This window comes from Macaca nemestrina, chromosome 16 (genome assembly GCF_043159975.1).
Source record: "Macaca nemestrina isolate mMacNem1 chromosome 16, mMacNem.hap1, whole genome shotgun sequence".
Classification (NCBI taxonomy): Eukaryota; Metazoa; Chordata; class Mammalia; order Primates; family Cercopithecidae; genus Macaca; species Macaca nemestrina.
Window position 1 is genome coordinate 91,241,862 of NC_092140.1, and position 22,965 is coordinate 91,264,826.

At 33.4% G+C, this 22,965-nt stretch overlaps 1 protein-coding gene across 5 annotated transcripts in view; it reads right to left on the reverse strand.

Annotated features, from left to right (window-relative positions):
* LOC105486020 (neurobeachin) overlaps positions 1 to 22,965 on the reverse strand; it is a 747,447-nt gene that overhangs the window by 384,025 nt on the left and 340,457 nt on the right. For all 5 annotated transcript variants that reach the window (XM_011748656.3, XM_071081645.1, XM_071081644.1 and 2 more), the window contains one exon: positions 20,090 to 20,151. In XM_011748656.3, the coding sequence (XP_011746958.1) occupies positions 20,090 to 20,151 (62 nt within the window). The remainder of the gene's footprint in view (positions 1 to 20,089; positions 20,152 to 22,965) is intronic.

A 22,965-nucleotide genomic window follows, 5' to 3' on the forward strand; every position in this document is an offset into this window, starting at 1 on the left:
TTGGAACTAAAGCACTCCTCAGCAAATGTAAAAGAACAGAAATCATAACAAACTGCCTCTCAGAACACAATGCAATCAAACTAGAATTCAGGACTAAGAAACTCAATCAAAACCACTCAACTACATGGAAACTGAACAACCTGCTCCTGAATGACTACTGGGTACATAACGAAATGAAGGCAGAAATAAAGATGTTCTTTGAAACCAATGAGAACAAAGATACAAAACACCACAATCTCTGGGACACATTTAAAGCAGTGTGTAGAGGGAAATTTATAGCACTAAATGCCCACAAGAGAAAGCAGGAAAGATCTAAAATTGACACCCTAACGTCACAGTTAAAACAACTAGAGAAGCAAGAGCAAACACATTCAAAAGCTGGCAGAAGGTAAGAAATAACTAAGATCAGAGCAGAACTGAAGGAGATAGAGACACAAAAAACCCTTCCAAAAAATCAATGAATCCAGGAGCTGATTTTTTGAAAAGATCAACAAAATTGATAGACCGCTAGCAACACTAATAAAGAAGAAAAGAGAGAAGAACCAAATAGACGCGATAAAAAATGATAAAGTGGTATCACCACCGACCCCACAGAAATACAAACTACCATCAGAGAATACTATAAACACCTCTACGCAAATAAACTAGAAAACCTAGAAGAAATGCATAAATTCCTGGACACATACATTCTCCCAAGACTAAACCAGGAAGAAGTTGAATCCCTCAATAGACCAATAGCAGGCTCTGAAACTGATGCAAAAATTAATAGCCTACCAACCAAAAAGAGTCCAGGACCAGATGGATTCACAGCTGAATTCTACCAGAGGTACAAGGAGGAGCTCGTACCTTTCCTTCTGAAACTATTCCAATCAATAGAAAAAGAGGGAATCCTCCCTAACTCATTTTATGAGGCCAACATCATCCTGATACCTAAGTCTGGCAGAGACACAACAAAAAAAGAGAATTTTAGACCAATATCCCTGATGAACATCGATGCAAAGATCCTCAATAAAATACTGGCAAACCAAAGCCAGCAGCACATCAAAAAGCTTATCCACCATGATCAAGAGGGCTTCATCTCTGGGATGCAAGGCTGGTTCAACATACACAAATCAATAAATGTAATCCAGCATATAAACGGAACCAAAGACAAAAATTACATGATTACCTTAACAGATGCAGAAAATGCCTTTGACAAAATTCAATAGCCCTTCATGCTAAAAAATCTCAATAAATTCGGTATTGATGGAATGTATCTCAAAATAATAAGAGCTAATTATGACAAACCCACAGCCAATATCATACTGAATGGGCAAAAACTGGAAGCATTTCCTTTGACAACAGGCACAAGACGGGGATGCCCTCTCTTACCACTCCTATTCAACATAGTGTTGGAAGTTCTGGCTAGGGCAATCAGGCAAGAGAAAGAAATCAAGGGTATTCAATTAGGAAAAGAAGAAGTCAAATTGTCCCTGTTTGCAGATGACATGATTGTATATTTAGAAAATCCCATTGTCTCAGCCCAAAATCTCCTTAAGCCTATAAGAAACTTCAGCAAAGTCTCAGGATACAAAATCAATGTGCAAAAATCACAAGCATTCTTATACACCAATAACAGACAGAGAGTCAAATCATGAACGAACTCCCATTCACAATTGCTTCAAAGAGAATAAAACACCTAGGAATCTAACTTACAAGGGATGTAAAGGACCTCTTCAAGGAGAACTACAAAACACTGTTCAGTGAAATAAAAGAGGACACAAACAAATAGAAGAACATACCATGCTCATGGATAGGAAGAATCAATATTGTGAAAATGGCCACACTGCCCAAGGTAATTTATAGATTCAATGCCATCCCAATTAAGCTACCAATGAATTTTTTCACAGAATTGGAAAAAACTACTTTAGAGTTCATATGGAACCAAAAAAGACCCTGGATTGCCAAGACAATCCTAAGCCAAAAGAACAAAGCTGGAGGCATCATGCTACCTGACTTCAAACTACATTACAAGGCTACAGTAACCAAAACAGCATGGTACTGGTACCAAAATAGAGATATAGACCAATGGAACAGAACAGAGCCCTCAGAAATAATACCACACATCTACAGTCATCTGATCTTTGACAAACCTGAGAAAAACAAGAAATGGGGAAAGGATTCCCTATTTAATAAATGGTGCTGGGAAAATTGGCTAACCATAAGTAGAAAGCTGAAACTGGATTCTTTCCTTAATCATTATATGAAAATTATTTCAAGATGGATTAGAGACTTAAATGTTAGACCTAAAACCATAAAAACCCTAGAAGAAAACCTAGGTAATATCATTCAGGACATAGGCGTGGGCAAGGACTTCATGTCTAAAACACCAAAAGCAACGGCAACAAAAGCCAAAAATGACAAATGGGATCTAATTAAACTAAAGAGCTTCTGCACAGCAAAAGAAATTACCATCAGAGTGAACACGTGACCTACAGAATGGGAGAAAATTTTTGCAATCTACTCATCTGACAAAGGGCTAATATCCAGAACCTACAAAGAACTCAAACAAATTTACAAGAAAAAAACAAACAACCCCATCAAAAAGTGGGCAAAGGATATGAACAGATACTTCTCAAAAGAGAAGTGAAAAACAGTGTGGCAATTCCTCAAGGATCTAGAACGAGAAATCCCATTTTACCCAGCCATCCTATTCCTGGGTATATACCCAAAGGATTATAAATCATGCTGCTATAAAGACACACACACACGTACATTTATTGTGGCACTATTCACAATAGGAAAGACTTGGAACCAACGCAAATGTCCATCAGTGACACACTGGATTAAGTAAATGTGGCACATATACACCATGGAATACTATGCAGCCATAAGAAAGGCTGACTTCGTGTCCTTTGTAGGGACATGGATGAAGCTGGAAACCATCATTCTCAGCAAACTATCACAAGAACAGAAAACCAAATACCGCATGCTCTCACTCATAGGTGGGAATTGAACAATGAGATCACTTGGACACAGGAAGGGGATCATCCCACATTGGGGCCTATTGTGGGGAGGGGGGAGGGAGAGGGAAAGCATTAGGAGATACACCTAATGTAAATAACGAGTTAATGGGTGCAGTACACCAACATGGCACATGTATACATATGTAACAAACCTGCACGTTGTGCACATGTACCCTAGAACTTAAAGTATATTAAAAAAAAAATGTGAAATTTGGAATTATTTACATGGAAATATTGAGTAAGGCAAAAGTCTCCTAAGAAGTATAAACAAAAAGAGGATCAAATATCTAGGCCGAGAAAGTATTCCTAGGCTGGAAAGGATTCACATTTTTAGGACTGCAAAAAGAGGCAATTGAAAGGGACAGAAAAAGATCTATTAAAATTTAAGAACAGAAGCAGAATATTACAGCATTATTTGAAAGAAAACACTCCACATATATACACTGCCTCAGGAAAACAGAAAGATGCAGGACCCTTTAATCACAAATATTACTTTCAAAGTCACTACTTATGATCCTGTTGGCAACCTTATATTAAAGACACAGGCCAATATCAGAAAGGGATAATGGAGGTGGGGGTTGGGGGGAATGAGAGACAATGAAGCGACACCAAAAAAATGTAGTAATAAAACTGGGATATACGAAGATATTGTATACATTAAAAAAGAGATGAAAGTATCTCCCAGAAAATAGAACAAAGAGATAATGAGGTACAAACAAAAAGACACAGAGAGAAAACAAAGGAGACAAAGAAATTAGAGGATCTTCCTTTGAAAGGTCACTATCTAGTAAGTAGGAATTTTACAAAGAGTGAATGAGAAACATTGTATCAAGAAATTATCAAAGGAATTTCAAATATTTTCTAGGATTTAATTATATGACAATATAATTACATAATTATATAATGAATAATATAATACATAATATACCCTAGCAAGTAAATCATCATTAAATTCTAGAACACCAGGGTTTAGAAAGAGACTCGCAGGAAAAAATAAAAGTTTATATAAAGAATCAGGAATCTGAATGAGACTTTTCAACAGCAAAACTAGACGATGGAAGAAAGTAAATCTTCTGTTTATCCTGCTTCCTATTTGTCCTGCTCACCTGTCCTGATGTAGATAGACATCAAATACTTTCATTTGATATATGAATTTAAAGTAACTTCAAGTTGAAATACCAATTTTTCAATATGGGAGTTTAACATCAGCAAGTTTCAAAATTATGAACAGAATAGAACAAACTATGCAGCCAAACTATCAGTAACATATGAAGAGAGGATAATCACATTTTCACACATGTATAAAAATTTATCACTGACTCTTGTTCAAGAACCCACTGATGGTGTGCTCTGCCAAAATGAGAAAATATATCAAACAGGAGAAACAAGTTTATGTTGTGCTAGTCCCCGAACCTCAGGGGCTTAAAACACAAAAGTTTACGTCTTGCTCAAATTCTGTCTACCGTCTGTGTTCTGCTCTACATCCTTATTGGCGTCATCCTGGGAGTCATACTGACTATGTTGTCATTGTCTGGAACACTGTTGGCAGCCAATATGGAGGGAAAGAGAATGGGTCTAAGCATGCCCTGGCTCTTGTAGCTTCCAGCCAAAAGTAACACATGTCCCTTTGCCTACATTCACTGGCCAGAGAAAGTCCTATGATAAAGCCCAAGCTCACTGCAGGAGGGGAATGCAAACCCACCAAAAGCACTCAATAAGACAGAAAGAACTTGTGACAAACCCTACACATATTCTCAGAAAATACATTTAAAAAGAGATAGACTCATATCTAAGAAACGGTAGACTGAAACAAAACAGAGGCAATGGAAATTCTCCAAATAATTGTTAATGGAAGTACCAAAACAGGATTAAGCAGAGGCTGAGAGAATACTTAATGTGCACTAGAGTTAGAGCAGGTTTTTAGTCCTACTGGAAAGTTTGGGGGAAATGTACTAATAGGCATCCAGAAAACTTAGCCAACAAATAAACAGCAAAGAGGCAATTCACTCTAAAAGAAAATAGTTATCTTGGGAAGGAAATGGTGGATAGTTCAGCTACAGATGATACTTATAAGAAATATTGACACGCTGTAAAACTGTGATATGGCTATAGTGGAGACATGCTGACACAAAAGTAGAAACTTTCCCCCATATTTTTTAGTAGGTGGTAGTGGCTATGTTGTAAGAGTGACGTGCTATATATAACAAATTTTAAAAATATTTAAAATAGAAAAACCAAGAATATTAGTATAACAGAGTTATTTCAAAAATATAGTTTACTAATAAAGTAGACAGATAAAAGAGTTGAAAGTGGTTGATTCAGTCCAGTGGATTTCAGTGGTGGAGTAGGGGTCTGTTATTTGTGGGTTATGTACCTTAAACTACATACAGTAAAATTAAAACCTTTTTCAAAAACAATTTTTTAGAACAGTATTAGTTTTACAGAACCATAGAGAGTTTCTGTGATGAATCAGGAGAGACTTGTACTGCAAGCAGGGTAACAGACTGTCAAAAAGGAAACAGTAACTTTATGAGACTACAGAGAGTGAGTCTGAACACAGAAGACTTACGAAAACATTCTGAATAAAAATGTATCACTTCAATTACATGTTTTCCCTTCAAGAACTGCTTTTTTCATGCAAAAGTTAGCTGGGCATGGTGTTGCACACCTGTAATACCAGCCACTCGGGTCTCTGAGGCAGGAGAATTGCTTGAATCAGAAGGCGAAGGTTGCAGTGACCCGAGATTGCGCCAATGTATTCCAGCCTGGGTGACAGACCAAGACTCCGTCACACACACACACACACACACACACACACACACACACACACAGAATTGCTTTTGTCAAGGCAATGTAATTCCTGAATTTGTTCAATGACAATATAACACTGTTGACCTGTATTTGTGTTCAACTCCTCAGAAGGCCTGAGTTGCTCTTTTTAAAAGTTTTCTACCAAAGGCAGAGTCAATATTAGAGAAGGAGAGCCGGTGGCAGAAGTCTTCTTGTTGAAGAGAACATTAAACATTTTCTGACAGTAGGACTGTGTCACTTTCTCATTTTGACGGTGGGACTGTGTCACGTTCTCATTTTATTTTGCAAGTTTTCCATATTTTAAAAATATAATCATTAGAAAACTATCGCTATTCCATTTGCTTGCATGACATTACACTGTCATTTTCATATTTCAGAAAAGTCAGGTATGATGAGGACACAACAGAGGCCCTAAATACTGTGGAGGGAAGTCTGATTGTACTGGGCTGGTAAGTGAGAAAGAGAAAGTGGTAACTAGAGCAAACAATCACAAAAAGCTTTGTGATTAAAGCCAAGAAACAATGGACAGGATGCTCAGAGAAAGACACACGTTTGAAAGCTTTTGTGAAATTTTTATATGAAGAGACTTAATTGTAATTGTGGACCAGAATGAAAGGGTGAAGGAGAGACAGAAAGATTACAAGAGATGGAAGGTGACGGAAATTCTGATGAATGCATACAAGAATGGGGTGTCTTGAAAAGGGGTAAGAACAGTTAATTCTTCAGAAAAAGAATAAAAAGTGTGAAGTTTTTCTTTACTTGTTTATGTATAAAATAGTCCAGTTATTATTCATAAAGGCACCCAGACTTTAGTAACATGGTTGTAAACTTCACTATACTTCTTTCCCAGAAAATCATAAACTCCTTGGTCTTATTTGTCTTGGTCTTTTTGAATTTAAGAGATGTGTGGTTTTAAATTATAATATAATTTTAACTCTGAACACCTGCTACAGTCTGAGTAACATAATAACAAATATTATTAACTAGTGATCTACTGGGTCAATAGTGATTAACATACAATCCACCTCTTGTTATTGTCAGATATATGAAACCAGGTGACTGGTAATGAGACCTCTTAAAATGATACTACTACAGATGAATAATACTAATTGAACATGGTGTTTCTTTAATCCTATAGAAAAATAATCTAACTGGGTTCTCATTTTCCATGAAGACATGAAAAAATATTGCTAATTATGAAAAGAAGAAAGGATTTTTTAAATGTAAATAAGGTATTTTTTGTTCTCCCCGTGCCCTGCAGGAAATTTAAGTCTTCTGTCTATCCCGCTATCTGTCCTGCTCACCTGTCCTGATGTAGGTAGACATCAAATACTTTTATTTGATAGAGGAATTTAAAGTAACTTTAACTTGAACTGCCAATTTTTCAATATGGGAGTTTACCACCAGCTGGCTGAATAGTCTTCTTCATGTGACTCTATGAGGTCAGTTTTACTCTTTATGTGTTTCATGTGCATATTATATCATTAGTTTTTTTTTTTTTTTTTTTTTTTTTTTTGGAGATGGAGTCTCGCTCTGTCACCCAGGCTGGAGTGCAGTGGCCGGATCTCAGCTCACTGCAAGCTCCGCCTCCCGGGTTCACGCCATTCTCCTGCCTCAGCCTCCCAAGTAGCTGGGACTACAGGCGCCCGCCACCTCGCCCGACTCATTTTTTGTATTTTTAGTAGAGACGGGGTATCATTAGATTTTAAGTACTGTATTTTTAAAGGAAGAGCCAGGCTTTATTAGTCTGTGATGACACTAGGACCAGAAGAAATAGATGGTACAACAGTCACAACGACTATACTACAACATTAAGGAAACAAGAGTTTAATTCTAGAAGTTTAACCAACATTGAATGGCAAACACAGAAAAAAACCTTACATATAAAAATGTTTAAATGTTATATTTCCTGGTGCCTTTTTTCCCCTAGGTTCTATTATTATTTTGTTTTCCCAACATGAATGTTTTCTTTTCTGTCACACATGCTCCATTAACATGATATGGCTGGGGCACAAGAGCAGTTATGCAGGTCTTGCCTTGAGCAACAGCCAAAGTGGTTCCACCTAATATTAAGAGAGTATAATTCAGTTTTTGAAGGTTTTTAAAATTCTTCAACTATTTGCAACAATTTGCATAATTTCAAATTACCAAGTAAATGTCTATTAACTACATGAAAAACTATGAACTGCTATTAACAATGTGTAAGGTCACAAAAATGTTATCAATTGTCTTTTCTGAAGAAAGAGAGTTTGAAGTTTTTGTTTATTGAAGTTGGGGTATGAGAAACATAAGACGCAGGCAGTGACTATGCCCAGGATATATACTACATGTTCAGCACCCCCTGGAGTCCGAGAGGAAAACAAAAAATTAAAAAATAACCTCAAGTAATTTAATTCAAAATGTTGAGGAATGTAAGAATAATAAAGTAAAAATGAGATTTTGAAAGTCTAAGAGCATAGGACATTTGTGATTCCGGTGGTTGACATGCGTTACAATCTAGGCCACCTTTCCAACTCCTCCCTACTGCAGCCCACGAGGTGCTGCTTCAAGTAGAAGAGTTGGAGAATTAACGACTTTAGCCATACAGACAGCACTAAAACTAGAAATTTTAAACATAAGTTTTTATCAGTTATTTTCTGGGATTTAGCATAAAACATATTGTGGGCTCTCGTGAGATACAATCTCATGCCGGTTAGAATGGTGATCATTAAAAAGTATGGAAACAACAGATGCTGGCAAGGATGCAGAGCAATAGGAACGCTTTTACACTGTTGGTGGGAGTGTAAATTACTTCAACCATTGTGGCAGACAGTGTGGCGATTCCTCAAGGATCTAGAACCAGAAATACCATTTGACCCAGCAATCCCATTACTGGGTATATACCCAAAGGTTGATAAATCATTCTACTATAAAAACACATGCACATGTATGTTTATTGCAGCACAATTTACAATAGCAAAGACTTGGAACCAACCCACATGGCCATCAATGATAGACTGGATAAAGAAAATGTGGCACATATACATCATCGAATACTATGCAGCTATAAAAAAGAATGAGTTCATGTCCTTTGCACTGACATGAATGAATCTGAAAACTATTATCCTTAGCAAACTAACACAGAAAAAGAAAATGAAACACTGCATGTTCTCACTCGTAAATGGGAAATGAACAATAAGAATACATGGACACAGGTAGGGGAACATCACACACCGGGGCCTGTTGGGGGGTTGGGGAAAGAGGACGGGGAGCGTTAGGACAAATACCTAATGCACGTGGGGCTTAAAACCTCGATGACAGGTTGACAGGTGCAGCAAACCACGATGGCACACGTATACCTATGTAGCAAACTGCATGTTCTGCAGATGTATCCCAGAACTTAAAGTAAAAAAAAAAAAAAAAAAAAAAAAAGCCCATATTGTGGACTCTCATTGTTGTGGTCAATGAAGAAAGCAGAAGTTTATTTTTTTCATCTACCAAATGAGAGAGAGAAAAGGGACAATAAAATATTCTGCACAAGATAAAGTATATTTTCCTCCTCAGAAAATGTTAGGATTGCATATGGTTTTTAAAGCATGTTTAATAATTTGTGAATGACAGTTGTAAAAGGGGCAATGATAATTTTTTTTTAACCATATTTAGTTGAGAAGTCCAATCCCTTTACACCTAGGTAGACAACAGTACACAGTATTGGGTGGCAAACAAAAATGCTTAAGTGTAAAGAAAAAAAATGGAATGAGAAGAAAAATGTATCCTATAGGAAAAGTGTAACAAAGGGCATCTTCCCCATCGGTTATCCCAAGCTACAGATGAATTTTTAGGCCTGACTCCTATGGAAAAGTGCAATACTATGACAAGAATTTATGCTTATTATTGCCCATTTTGATGCGAGTCAGGTCTAAAAATTTCTATTTCTATTGCCCTCTTCCATAGGAGTAAGGTCTAAGAATTTATGCCGGCAATATAACAAATCTTAAAGCATGTAAATGAAATAGGTTTAAAACTCTGAAAATAGGAAATGGGATAAATCCTATATCATCTTCTCATCACTTAATGTTATTTTTATTAATCATGAAACATTGCCTCTGAAATGGAGTTATTTATATTTGCAATACTTTATTTACATGTGTGTGTGAAGTAAATGAGATACACACGGTTTTGAATTTTTTGTAACAAATTTGGATAGGCAATGATTATGTTCTTTTACACTGATGCACATTTCTTTTTTAATTTCAAAAATTTTTTTTTGCTTCTTTTTTTTTTGAGACAGAGTCTCGCTTTGTCACCAAGGCTGGAGTGCAGTGGCTCGATCTCAGATCACTGCAACCTCCGTATCCCAGATTCAAGTAATTCTCCTGCCTCACCCTTCCGAATGGCTGGGACCACAGGTGTGCACCACTATGCCTGGCTAATTTCAAAACTTACTTCTTAAGTGCACATTACTACGTAACTGATTACAAGAGCTTCAAAAAATAATTAGATCAAATATTGAAAGGAGAGATAAACAAAACTTTGTGACAAGAAAAGTACATAGCATAGAGAAGAAACGTTACTTGTTTGTTACGGATGCTGAGATACAAGCTACCTTGAAAGTTAAAAAATGGGATAGAGGTGGACATGGAAGACAATTTTAATCCCTGCCCTAGCACTCTAACAATTCTCTCTGACAAATACAAAGACTTACACATACATGAGAACACATGCAAAGGGATAAGAACAATTTACTGTCATGTCATCAACAACAAACTCTTGGCAATGACAGGAAAAAGGTATATTTTAAAGTCTTATCTTACAAATTATTCCAGAATTTTTTGCCATTTGAGAAAACACACCTACATAGACATATACTCACTTTTCTGCTGAAAACCTAAATGAACAACCTTTTATTTTCATGGGGAAACATATTTAACTTTAGGTTTGAATGCCTGCAGAGAGCTGCCAAGTCTTTAGATAGTTTTGTCACAATTTTTTAACTCTTCAACATGCATGCATAAAATTTCCTGAAGATGAAGGACTTTTTCAGGGAACTGGATCTCATGTTAAGGACCCTTTGAAACTAAACACTTTGAAGACAAATAAGTTCCAGAAGGATGATGATAAAATCCCTATGTTCTCTTCACAATCACTTTATGGTAGTTAGATGGACTAGTCGAAGAAATCTCAGATCCAAAACATAATGCTCCCCATCAGTTTCTCCTCATCTATGTCAACTCAATGTACATTTTTCATTCCCTCTTCTTTGTATACAATTAAATCAACCAATTTAATGTTCTTAGAGATTCAATCCATCATAAAAGTTTTGAAAATATAAAAACATTACAAGGGAAAAACGGAAGAGTAAATTGAGATCTTAAGTCTTCAAGAATTTCAGAAATGATTTTATATTTGTGATATATTTAATATTTATCATTATCTGTCACTAAAATACATAGGTGTGTTTCTTAAAATTTTCAAAGTGAATGTTCATCATAACTGGCATGTTTAGAAATTCTGTGCAATAAGCTGGAGAAGTCAGTAAGGATAAGGAGTGAAGTGAAAAAAACACTCTGCAGGGTGAAAATAGAGATAAGAATTTTTTTCAATGTATGTAAAAAATACATAATGAAAATATATATGGGAAGTATTTAAAGTACCATTTATTTCATTTTCATTTCTTATTTTTATGAAGATCTTACTAAAAGTATTACAGGAAAAACTGAATGTAAGAAATGAATAATCAATAATCAATTCAAAGAGAAGATTACTGATGTAATAGTCAACCATAAAAAAACCATTAGGAAATACTGAAATATATTTAGTTGGTTACTCAAGGAAAAGTTGGCGTATCATATAAACATAAGGAAGCTTCTATAGGACTTTAGGTGATCATTAAATTATGTTTAAAATTGGATACATCTTATTATAAAATGAGTGTATGTATTTGTATTTGTTTATAATAAAAAAGTCTAGACTGTTTTACAAGAAATTTTTAAAAAGAGCGTATGTTATGAGTATATACAACACACATGTTTATATATTAGTTTTGAGTTGTTAAAAAGTTTCTCACATTCAAATGTGTAGTTTAAGATTTAGAAATAATTTATCCATAAATGAACATGCAGCAATAGGTGTGGAAGCCAGTATAAGAACATTAGTGTTGTAGAGAAATTTAGAGATCACCATTTTTAACTAAGTACAAGAATCTTTGACACATAATTAGCTGACCTTTCTTTGAAGACCTACTATATTTTGGACCTCTGAAACAGCTTCTTATACTTTTGGACTACATTAAAATTAAAAAAAAGAAGCATTATATATATACTGGCTATGTATCTATATATATTTTTTATATTTTAAATAACATTTTCTTTTCTCTAGCTAATTTTACTGTAAGATTACAATGCATAATACATATAACATAGAAAATATGTGCTAACTGATGGCTTATGTTATCGGTAAGGCTTCCTTCTGGTCACTAGTGCTAAGCTATTAGTAGTTAACTTTTGGGGGAGTAAAAAGTTATATGCATATTTTTGACTGTGTAGGGGGACTGGCCTCCCTAACCTTCACATTGTAGTGTTGATGGCTATATAACATTGTGAATTTAATTAATGCCACTGAATTGTATACTTAAAATGGTAAAAATGGCACATTTTACATTTTACGTATTTTATCACAATAAAAATAAATAACAAATCACCTTAGCTAATATATACTCCTTTTTATTTATAAAATAACTCAATATGTCATTAGTAATTACCTATACTATGTGCTGGATATTTATACTAGGAGTGGAAGACACAGTGGTAAGCATAACACAAGGCAATAGAAAAATAAAGTGATCTTCAGTATGGTGTAAATTTGTAGCATAACTGAAATGAATAACATCCATAAAGTGACTTCAGAAAACTTCAAAGTTCTGTGTCATCCTTAAGCAGTCTTTTCTTTTGGATTGTTGTAAATAAACAATGTATGCTTTTAAATGCTCTTCATAAATGTTAGTTAAATATATTGAGACTATACAATACCTATTTTCTCCATCGGCTGAATAGAGTTCTTCAGAAAGAAAGGAAATACTAGAAATGCAGCTTATTCTAATGCAAACTGAAATGTGGTGGATAAATAAAATCATACCTTAATCACATATAAGAGCATCTAATTAAAACATATGAACAGGTTCCTATATTTACCATCCAGATTTATGCACTCAGATGCTAAGGGAATGATGGAGAGATTAGAACCTTATAATAATAATACAGAAAGGCTTCATGAAATAAAAAGGTTTGAAATAATTGGGAAGATATGAGGTACAGGAACAACCATATTGGTTTCATTAATACTTGGAATAAAATTTTATTGAGTTACATACACATAGAAATGAACACATGTAAAAAACAGAGAATGTTGAATAATGTCTATCATCTAGTTAGCAGTGCTACATTAGTATCAATTTCCTGGTCTTAATACTCTACTACAGTTATATGTAAGATGTTACTTTTGGAGGAAGCTGAGGGAAGGGTACATGGGACTCTGTGTACTATTTTTGCAACTTCCTGTGAGTCTCTAATTAAAAACAACGAAACCACAGAAAAAATGATCATGAGGAAATGTACAATGGAACAAAAAAAGAGGATACAGAAAACTACTTATTACGTGATAGCTAATAAAAATAAAGCATATTAAAATATGCGTAAGACAAAAATGAAGAAAATCTACCACCAGAAAAGGGAACATGAACTAGAGGGAAAACTTTGAAATATATATATATATATATATATATATATATATATATATATATATATATATAGTTTTCACTATTTTTCAAAATTGTTGTAATTTGTCTGAAAAACTTATACAATGTAGACACAGGAAAATAAAGATTAAAGAAAAATAAACCAAAATACTGGGAGAAAGGGAAATGTGAAATTTGAGGCACAGTATGGAAAGAAATTTTAGGTCAGGGAGGTGGACTTAGTGTCAGGGATCCAGGGATTCAGCATATTCTACATTCCTTCTCTTCTGTCACAGACATTAAACACTCTTAAAAATGATCCTGCAGGTGGCCTAGGCTTATTGATTTCTTTTTTCCCTCAATCTTACTAGAATTGTGAGAAATTAGACACGAGGAAAAAAAGACTGTCATTCTTTTCTATCATTTCTTTCTTTTTTGTATGTGTGTGTGTGTTTTTTTAGACTGAGTCTCGCTCTGTCGCCTAGGCTGGAGTGCAGTGGTGCAATCTCGGCTCACTATAACCTCCACCTCCCGGGTTCAAGAGATTCTCCTGCCTCAGTCTCCTGAGTAGCTGGGACTACAGGTGCCCACAGCACACCTGGCTAATTTTTGTATTTTTAGTAGGGACAGGTTTCACTATGTTGGCCAGGCTGGTCCGGAACTCCTGACCTCGTGATCCACCTGCCTTGGCCTCCCAAAGTGCTAGGATTACAGGCCTGAGCCACCACGCCCAGCCTTAGTTTATCATTTCTAACAGATGAGGTTAGAACTTTTTGTTTATTCATAAACTTTTACCTCTCTAATTTGAAGTGGATATGTGCTAAGTTGTTATATGTACGTGTTAAATGATGTGTGAGTATTGTATGTATTGCAGGTAGCTTAGAAAAAATATTTTATAACATAAAAGAGACTGAAAATGTCTTATACCTGCTAATGTCTCTAAGAGTTTTAAAAAAGAATCGAACAATAAAATACCTCATAGAATTAATCGAAAGTAATTTGAATTATATGCTCTTTAAATCTATGATTAAATTTTCATCCAGGAATGCTATACGTAATTAAGCATATAACAGAGAGAGAGTCTGTCTTCCTGTTGCAATGTGTTCGGTACTGATTCTCCCCAAGATATATTAAATACAATTTTCCAATTATTTTCTATTGATACTCCTTTTCCTTTAAAATGTCTACATTTTCAGTGTATAATTTTCTCCAATTTCTCTAATAATTTTAAATCTTTATTGTTATTTGAGTTGATTATAATCTTTATGCCTCACCGTATTTTCACCTTCCTGTTTAAGTTTTATTTATACTTTAGGACATATTACAAACTTTTATGGCAGTAAAAATTATACAATATAGCCACTCCAAAAGCATTAAATGCCCAAATTAGCCCCCTTTAACTTGGAAATGACATTACACCACAGATAAAAGAGGTGGGGTCACCCACCATCTAGACAGCAAGGTAGGCATTTCTTAGATATTAGAAAATGAAAAAGTGGCTCTTGTAAAACAGAATCTGTAGTCAATGATCATGAACTATCCAATACTGTTTAAAAGTTAGACATTTCTTACTAGCCTTAATTCTATACTATTAACACACTACAATATTTTATATTAAAAATACTCTTGAGGAAGGTATTGCATTACACACTGCCTAGGTAAACAAATAAATATTATATATTGCCTGGCCACTTAATTTCTACTGTTGTTTTTTAAATTTTCCAATTTTTAAAAAAATTGTTTTTGCTATCCCTCTACCTTAATCACATATGGCTACTTAATTTCTGATGTGTTGTAAATGAGGCTGGTAACTGGCTTGAGCAGGTAACACAAGCTTGTCCAAGCTGTGGCCAATGGGCTGCATGTGGCCCAGGACAGCTTTGAATGCGGCCCCACACAAATCCGTAAACTTTTTTAAAACAGTACAAGACTTTTTTTTTTTTTTTTTTTTTTTAGTTCATCAGCTGTCATTAGTGTTAGTGTATGTTATGTGTGGCCCAAGATGATTCATCTTCCAATGTGGCCCAAGGAAGCCAAAAGATTAGACACTGCTGAATGTCTAATCCCAATCTGAAGAGGAATGAGAGACTCATTCCTCTCCAGACCTCAGGTTTCTGAAGAAACAGGGCTCAGGCTGTTTCTTCAGCCCAGTTCTCCTTCTCCGCTTATGCTAAATAGAATACCTTGCACCTTCAGGGCTCATTTTTAGTTCGCCTCAATAAACCTCTCCATGACAATCTTATTGTTGGTACATAGGATTCATTTACTGAACCACACAAAGGTAATTGCTCATTTATATTCAATTTTAAGTATCAGGTCATAATTTTTTATCATTCTTAACTGAATTCAAATTCAGCTTCAAAACTGGCAAGTTTCATCGATAATACTAAACGTGAGAAATGGAACAATGTGTAAGTCTTTAGTAACCATCAAAATGCTTAAAAAATGTAGTCACTAAATAACTACAAAATTAAATGTGACATAACTTCATCATGATAATTAGAATTTCATGATATTTCTAAAGACAATGGGGAAAAAACATCTACTGGTTTTCTTGTATTTGAAATCTTACTACATACAGCAAAAATCCTTTCACTATTGAGTACTTACAATGAATATTTTTTAATAGGCCTCTATGTTCTCTTATCTATGTCTTCGAACCTCAGTCTCAGGTTTATAGCATTTAGCAGAAGAAAAGTGTATTTTTTCTTTTGTACTATTTGACTCAACTATATCAAACTGGAGAAAAAATGAAAAACGCAAATGTTCAAAGGCCAAATCAAAAAAAAAAAAAAAAAAAAAAAAAAAAGATTGTTCTTTAGTTGTGGTTCTTTTATAAGTGTTGTCTTTAGAAGCCCTGGGTTAACGCTTTGATCATATCAGTGAAGTCACTAAAATTCTTTTTATTTAAGTATATGAGGTATTTAGAAAAAAGTAAATTCAAACAAACCACAAAATAATTCATTTTGCAGGCCTATTACTTTATATTACTTATACATCTTTAGGTTTTCAGTGAGAGTAGAAATGACTTACTAAGCATGCATTTGCTTAATCATTGCCTCCAGTCAGAAAGCGCTTAAATACTAAGAATTTTTTAAATATACAGTTTCTCAATTTATAAAATATTTTCTATTGACAGATAAGGCACAGAAAAATGCAAGTGACATCTGCTAAGCTTTACTTACAAAAACTTAAAGAAATGCTATGGGATAACATCAGTCCATTTTTCCTGCAGTATATCTTATGGAGACTTCCTTAAAAAATCTGGAAGTAATTAGGAACTATTATAGTACCTAAAGAAGTTTACTTGAAAACTAAATCTGCTATTCATCAAAGAGCACAATATGGTAAAAATAATGTAATAAACAAATAAGTACACATAGAGAATAAGCACCTCAACCATATCTAATTATAAAACTTTTTTTTAAAAGCTATGATAAAAGATAGTATCAGACCTCTGATATACTGAAGAATCTGTAAAAGACATTGTACTCCCTAATTAAGCTCTGATTTGATACTAAGTTTTTTACTTTAGTTCATTTCACTTCAAAATGATATGAAACCAATTTTTAAAATGCTACTAATGTCAACTTTAATACAAAAGAAAAGTGAAGAAGAATAAATATATTTGTATCATAAAATTTATATCAGAAAAAAATCCAGAATACAGTAAAAAATGTTTTGGGTATTTGTGGAATGATAAATATATCATAATGATAATATTAACAGCTTCTTCTTAAGACTTAAATACATTTTCCACAAAGATGTAAAATTACACTGGGGGGTAGACTGGATATACATCCCTTGGAGTTTAAAAGTTTGCCCATATGAACTGAATTATCCTTGACAAGTACCTTCAGACACTTGTAATGTGATCTCATGTAAATTTAGACCATATTTTGGGCACAAACTATTAGCAATAGTAAGTTTATTCAGGAGCTCAGATAAGAAAGAAAAGCTAATATCCTTAATAATATGTAGTTGCTAACAGGAAATTTCCAAAATGAAAATGAGAAGCATAAAAACAAAATCCATCTAATGTGTTGTAGCAAAGAAAAACAAAATCCTATAAAAAACCCAATATTGCATTTTCTTTTCCCTTTTTAATACTTAGCTGCCTGGTCTCTCAAAAAACTTTTATCTTTCAATAGCTTGTCTAAATTTGGAAAAAGAAAAGCATATTTTATACAAATAAATACATTAAAAATTCCATTTGCAGAATTCTAACTTATTCTAACCAGCATTAAATTACAATATGAATAAGATCTTAGTTTGATTTCTCACTGTGGAAAAAATATATACATAGTATATCAAGATAGTAACTTAAAGCTATTCATTCAGATTTTCAACTATTTTTATTAGTATTAATACTGCTCATGATAATAACATGGAGCTATCAAGACTTACAAAAGGCTGTCTGTAGAGCAAAACAAAAAGTACTCAGAACTCCGCAGCTTTCAAGATTCATCAGGATTACCTACTGCCTTGGCATAAAGATGGCCTACGGAACTATACTAATTCTACAGGGACTGTGCTTCATTCTATAAGAGATGCATTAAGGGCTGTAGAAGAACTGCTTTGGAGAGAGCTATGCCAAGCAGTCTCCACAGCATCATTAACTGTATTTATTTCTCTTTTCAGAGGTATGCTACTGCTATGTTGCCCTGTTAATGGATGAAAATAGGATGTAAATCATCTTGCATTTAAGTAGTATAGAAAAATGGCACATCATTTTAAGAAACTTTGAAGACATGTCCATTTTTTGGTATGTGTGTCCTTACAACTAAAGACATGATTTTAAACATACATGGAGCAATTAATGATCTACAAAGATAGTTCTAGAAGCTTAATTTCACAGTAAAATGGTAAACTTATCCTCCCAAATAGGAATAAAGGAGGATTATTTGTTTCATTAAAAATATTTAGTGGAAAGCATTATTTCAGTTAAACAGAAAATAACAAAAACAATTGGGAGCTATTTTAAAGAATAAGCATATATTTTTAATTTACTTAAATGAGGTGCATTTAATCAATTAAATACTTGAAATATTTAAAAAACTGAATTATTTTAAAAATTCAACTTAATCAAATCGAGAGGCATGTTTATAATATTGCTTTGCTGCAACACTGAAAGAAAGTGCACTGCATAGAGAGCTTAAATTTCTCACTCTTCCTTTCAATCAATATCTGAGGCAAAGTTTCATCTCTAGGGCCCCTAATGGCAGGAATTCCTGGAGCCAGCAAATGAGTAATGTTAAACCTATGATTAGATGATGAGGCCATCAAAGACACTAGATCTTAATGCTACATTCCTCTTTATTTCTCTGAACAGCAGTGAAACACAGGGCTATAGAAGAAGGAATTCTACGCTATTTTTCCATTAAAGCATTTTACAGAACTGTGCATTATTATGAATCGAAAAGATCCAGATAGTCTCTCGAACTCAGGACTTCAACAGTAGGTGACAACATTTTCAAACGCCCTGCAGATGAGCTCCTCACAGGGATGCTGCTTTCTTTAACCTCTTCCTTATCAATATTGTTCCTGGCTATAATGAGGAACATGGGCCTAACAATTTTCCTAGGAATATATTCTTGAAGAAAGTAAACCTGAAAACTGAAAATCAATTGGTAAGTTTTTCGTTTGTTTTGTTTAGTTTTGCTGATGTTTTAGAGGATCACTCGAATTCATATTGTTGTTTATTTGCGAGTTAGCTACAGCTTTAAGCAAACCTCAGGCCAGTAATTAGGAAGAGCTTAGATATATGTTTCTTTCTACTGCGGAAACTATGAATAAAGGTAATAACTGCTTATTACAAACATACACAAGCTCTTATTTCATTCTGACATTACAGAATATTTAACACTAATATGATAATCAGGATAATCAGGACTACTAGGAGACCTGACAGAGCTGGTGAGAAGAAAGACCAATAGGTTCCTATTTAAGTAATCAGAAAATATATTTACATTTATTTTTGGTTTCTCTGTAATTGTTAAGAAGAAACAATACCCAACAATTATCATTTATCTTTGATTCTGATTATTAAAGATAAACAGCTCAAGTAGATTTTTAGAATTTATACTGACATATACAAATTACACTTAAAAAAAGAGAAAGCAGCAAGGTCTTAAGCTATATCATACACTTTGGGCATGCAATTAAAAAACTTACTTTTCATTATCTCAAATATAATAGAGAAGAAGAAAGAAACAATGTAATTAATAATACATTTAAAAATTATAAATTATGATGTTTATATATGCATTATGTATGTATTTTATATACATATATATGATAGGAAACAATGGAAGAATTGAAAGGGTAGGAGAATAATACTGCTAAAAAGAGTAGAAGAAGGGAGAGGGAGAATAAGTCAGTATTTACATGGTAAGATAATCTATATACTAATATAACTCAATGTAAATTACTTTCTCCATCTATGGGATAATAGATGGAAATCTTAAAAATATATAAACATACACTTACATGCACGTACTTTTTATTATTAGTCACAAAAGTCCTCATATATTAATGTAATTGAGTGAATGAGATTTTGTACCTGAGAACAAAGCAGCATAACAAGCTCAACCACAGATGTGCTGGACTTCATACAAACAAGGCCTACAACAAAGAAAGGTTAAAACAAAATGAAATTACAATGGTAGAAATTACCATTCTGAGTTAATTCATTATATAATTTTAATGTATAAAAAAGTTTTCTTTTAAATAGAATTCCTAGGGTAAACTGAATGAAAATGTTCACCTAACATACATTTTTAATAATAATTTAAAACTATTCAGATACACAAGATGATGTGAAAATACTTGACAACTGACTTCATGCTTTGGTTGTTTATTTGGTTGAGGCATTTCTTACATTTAAACAAAATGGGGAAGGTTAGTAAAATCGATGAGCTATGTATAGCTGCTATTACTCCAACGACATTTATTATATGGTTGTTTCCTTGGAGCAAAGAACAATAATCATTGAAGTTCTGCCTAAATTTTGTTCCAAAAGACAAAATTAATTTACAAACAGGTAATTTCCACAGCTTATCAGTTATTAAATAATTTTAAAAATAATAAAAAAGAATGTATGATTAACACATCAATCAATGCTTATAAAATATTGCACTGTTATACTTCCAGTCTCCCCAAATAGATAGCAGAAGAAAAAAAATGGAACGTAATAATGTCTATGTAATAATGGCTACTACTCATTGATCACTTACTATGTGCTGGGCAATATTTAACACATTGGCACAGTGCCTTATGTGCATGGTCTCATTTAATTATCATTATACTCTGTGACACAGTATTATTATTCCCATTCTACAGGTTAAGAACGTATTCTTCCTATAAACAGTTTAAACATTAATTCTTATTATATGTATTGATGAAAAGTTATCAAGATTTTTTCCAATTAAAAGTATGACTGCTGTATAACAATGTATATGATAAGAAAGCAGATCTTAATTGGTAGTTTTTTGAAGTGCCAACATAGAGAATGAGGTAATCAAGTATTAATAAAGCTGCTGAGAGTAAGTTAATTATGATGTTTGGTAATTTAAAAATATTTTCTAAAGTTTTTCACTGCTTTTAAAATTAAAGTAACTTAATAAATACATTTTTTCCTCTTTCAAAAATAACTTCGATGTAACAAGAACATTCATAGTTTTTAGAAATGCTATCATTTTTCTTCCTTTGATGATAAATGTAATTAGTAAAAGCATCATACAGTAAGAAAGGCCATGGTCTTAACATTATTTGTTGCTAAATGGAAAGTCGAAGTGAAACCAGTTATTGTTTCTTAAGGTGATTTCAATAAACAGTCTCAAATGCCTTCTAGACACGAGCATGTATATTTACTGTAGGTAGTGGATAGACACCCTTTTGTGCCCGTTTTGCTAACGACCCTATCTCCTCATTGTACCGACCGACAGAACAAGCTATAAAAACATACTAGTGTTCCATCTCATCAGATCTTTGGGCAGACAGTTAACTAATGAAATAAGAGGCAGATGTGAGAAGCTCATTTAAGAGACAATTGGTGTAATCGATCAGCAATTCTCATGCTCAAGTTCTAGGGAGTCAGAAAGATTAATGGAACATGTATCACCTGTTGGCTACTCAAAGATTTGAATTCTGACAAAGAGAAAACAAGTAAAAGGCCAAATGATCATAATTAAACTCATGTAAATTTAGACAATAAGGCTTTGATATAAAGAATTATTCACATATATTCTGTGTATGAGTTTTTAAATATGTAACAAATTGAAGTAAAATTAGGAAAAACATGAAATTGCATTCATTTCTCAGAAGTCAATTTTTTAAATGAACTTTTAAAAAACACTATGTAACAAGAACATTTATAGTTTTTACAAATACCATCATTCCATCATAAGAAAAATATAAACAAATGCTTCATTAATGCTTTGTTCAAAAGGAATGACAAAAAATTGATACAATAGCAAAATTGCAATTTGCAAACAGTGCTCTCAGTATTTTGTAAAAGGCCATTGTGATTTCAAGTCCATAGAACCTCACACCTTTACTCATGTGTTTTGTCTAATTAGTTTTGGACAGAAGGAACAAATGGATTTTCCCAAAAGCAAAAGAAAAACTAAATGTGACAATGAGAACACAAGCAGAGGCAAATTTGAAAGATCTATCTATCTTCAAAAATTACATAATCACTTTGGTTGGGAGTATTACTAAAAAAAAAGAGGTAAACTCAATGTTTTACTAGAGATAATGAAAATACAACCACTGAATGATGCTATAAGTAACTCTTAAGCTGTATATGAATAAGACAAACATTTTACAAGTGTATGTCTCAAAAAGTTTGACTGTATCCTTTTTGTATGTCACAAAAAATTCATAATCAAATTAATTCATTTGATATCTCCACTTATGAGCAAAATATAGTGTTAGTACTAAGGAGTTTATAGTAATAAATAAGTTATTATTTATACCTTCCCAAGTGCCCATATTTTAATTCAAATTAAGATTATATAAAATTTATATAGAGCTTTAGAATTTACAGGTAACTTACATATATGCTATCTCATTTGAATCTCTTAATAACTGTTTAAACTAGTTATAACTACTTCATTTGATACATAAAAATTGAAGAAATTTGGTGGCTAGCCAAAGGTGTGTCATTCAGTAACTGGTGGAATTGGGACCCAAATTCAAGTCATCCAACTCAAAGCCCATTCTGTTTGCTGCAGAGCTACATAAATAGTTTGGCATTAATAATATGGCAATATATGCTTATGAGACTGGTCATAATGGTCAATTCAAAGTTGAATGATTTTGACAGTTTTCCTGGTCAAAGTAACTTATTGTGGTCAGACATGAGAACAAAAAGCAATAGCTTAAGCGAAAAGCACACACAAAGCAGAGAACAAAGAGAAAATCTGAAAAAAACTT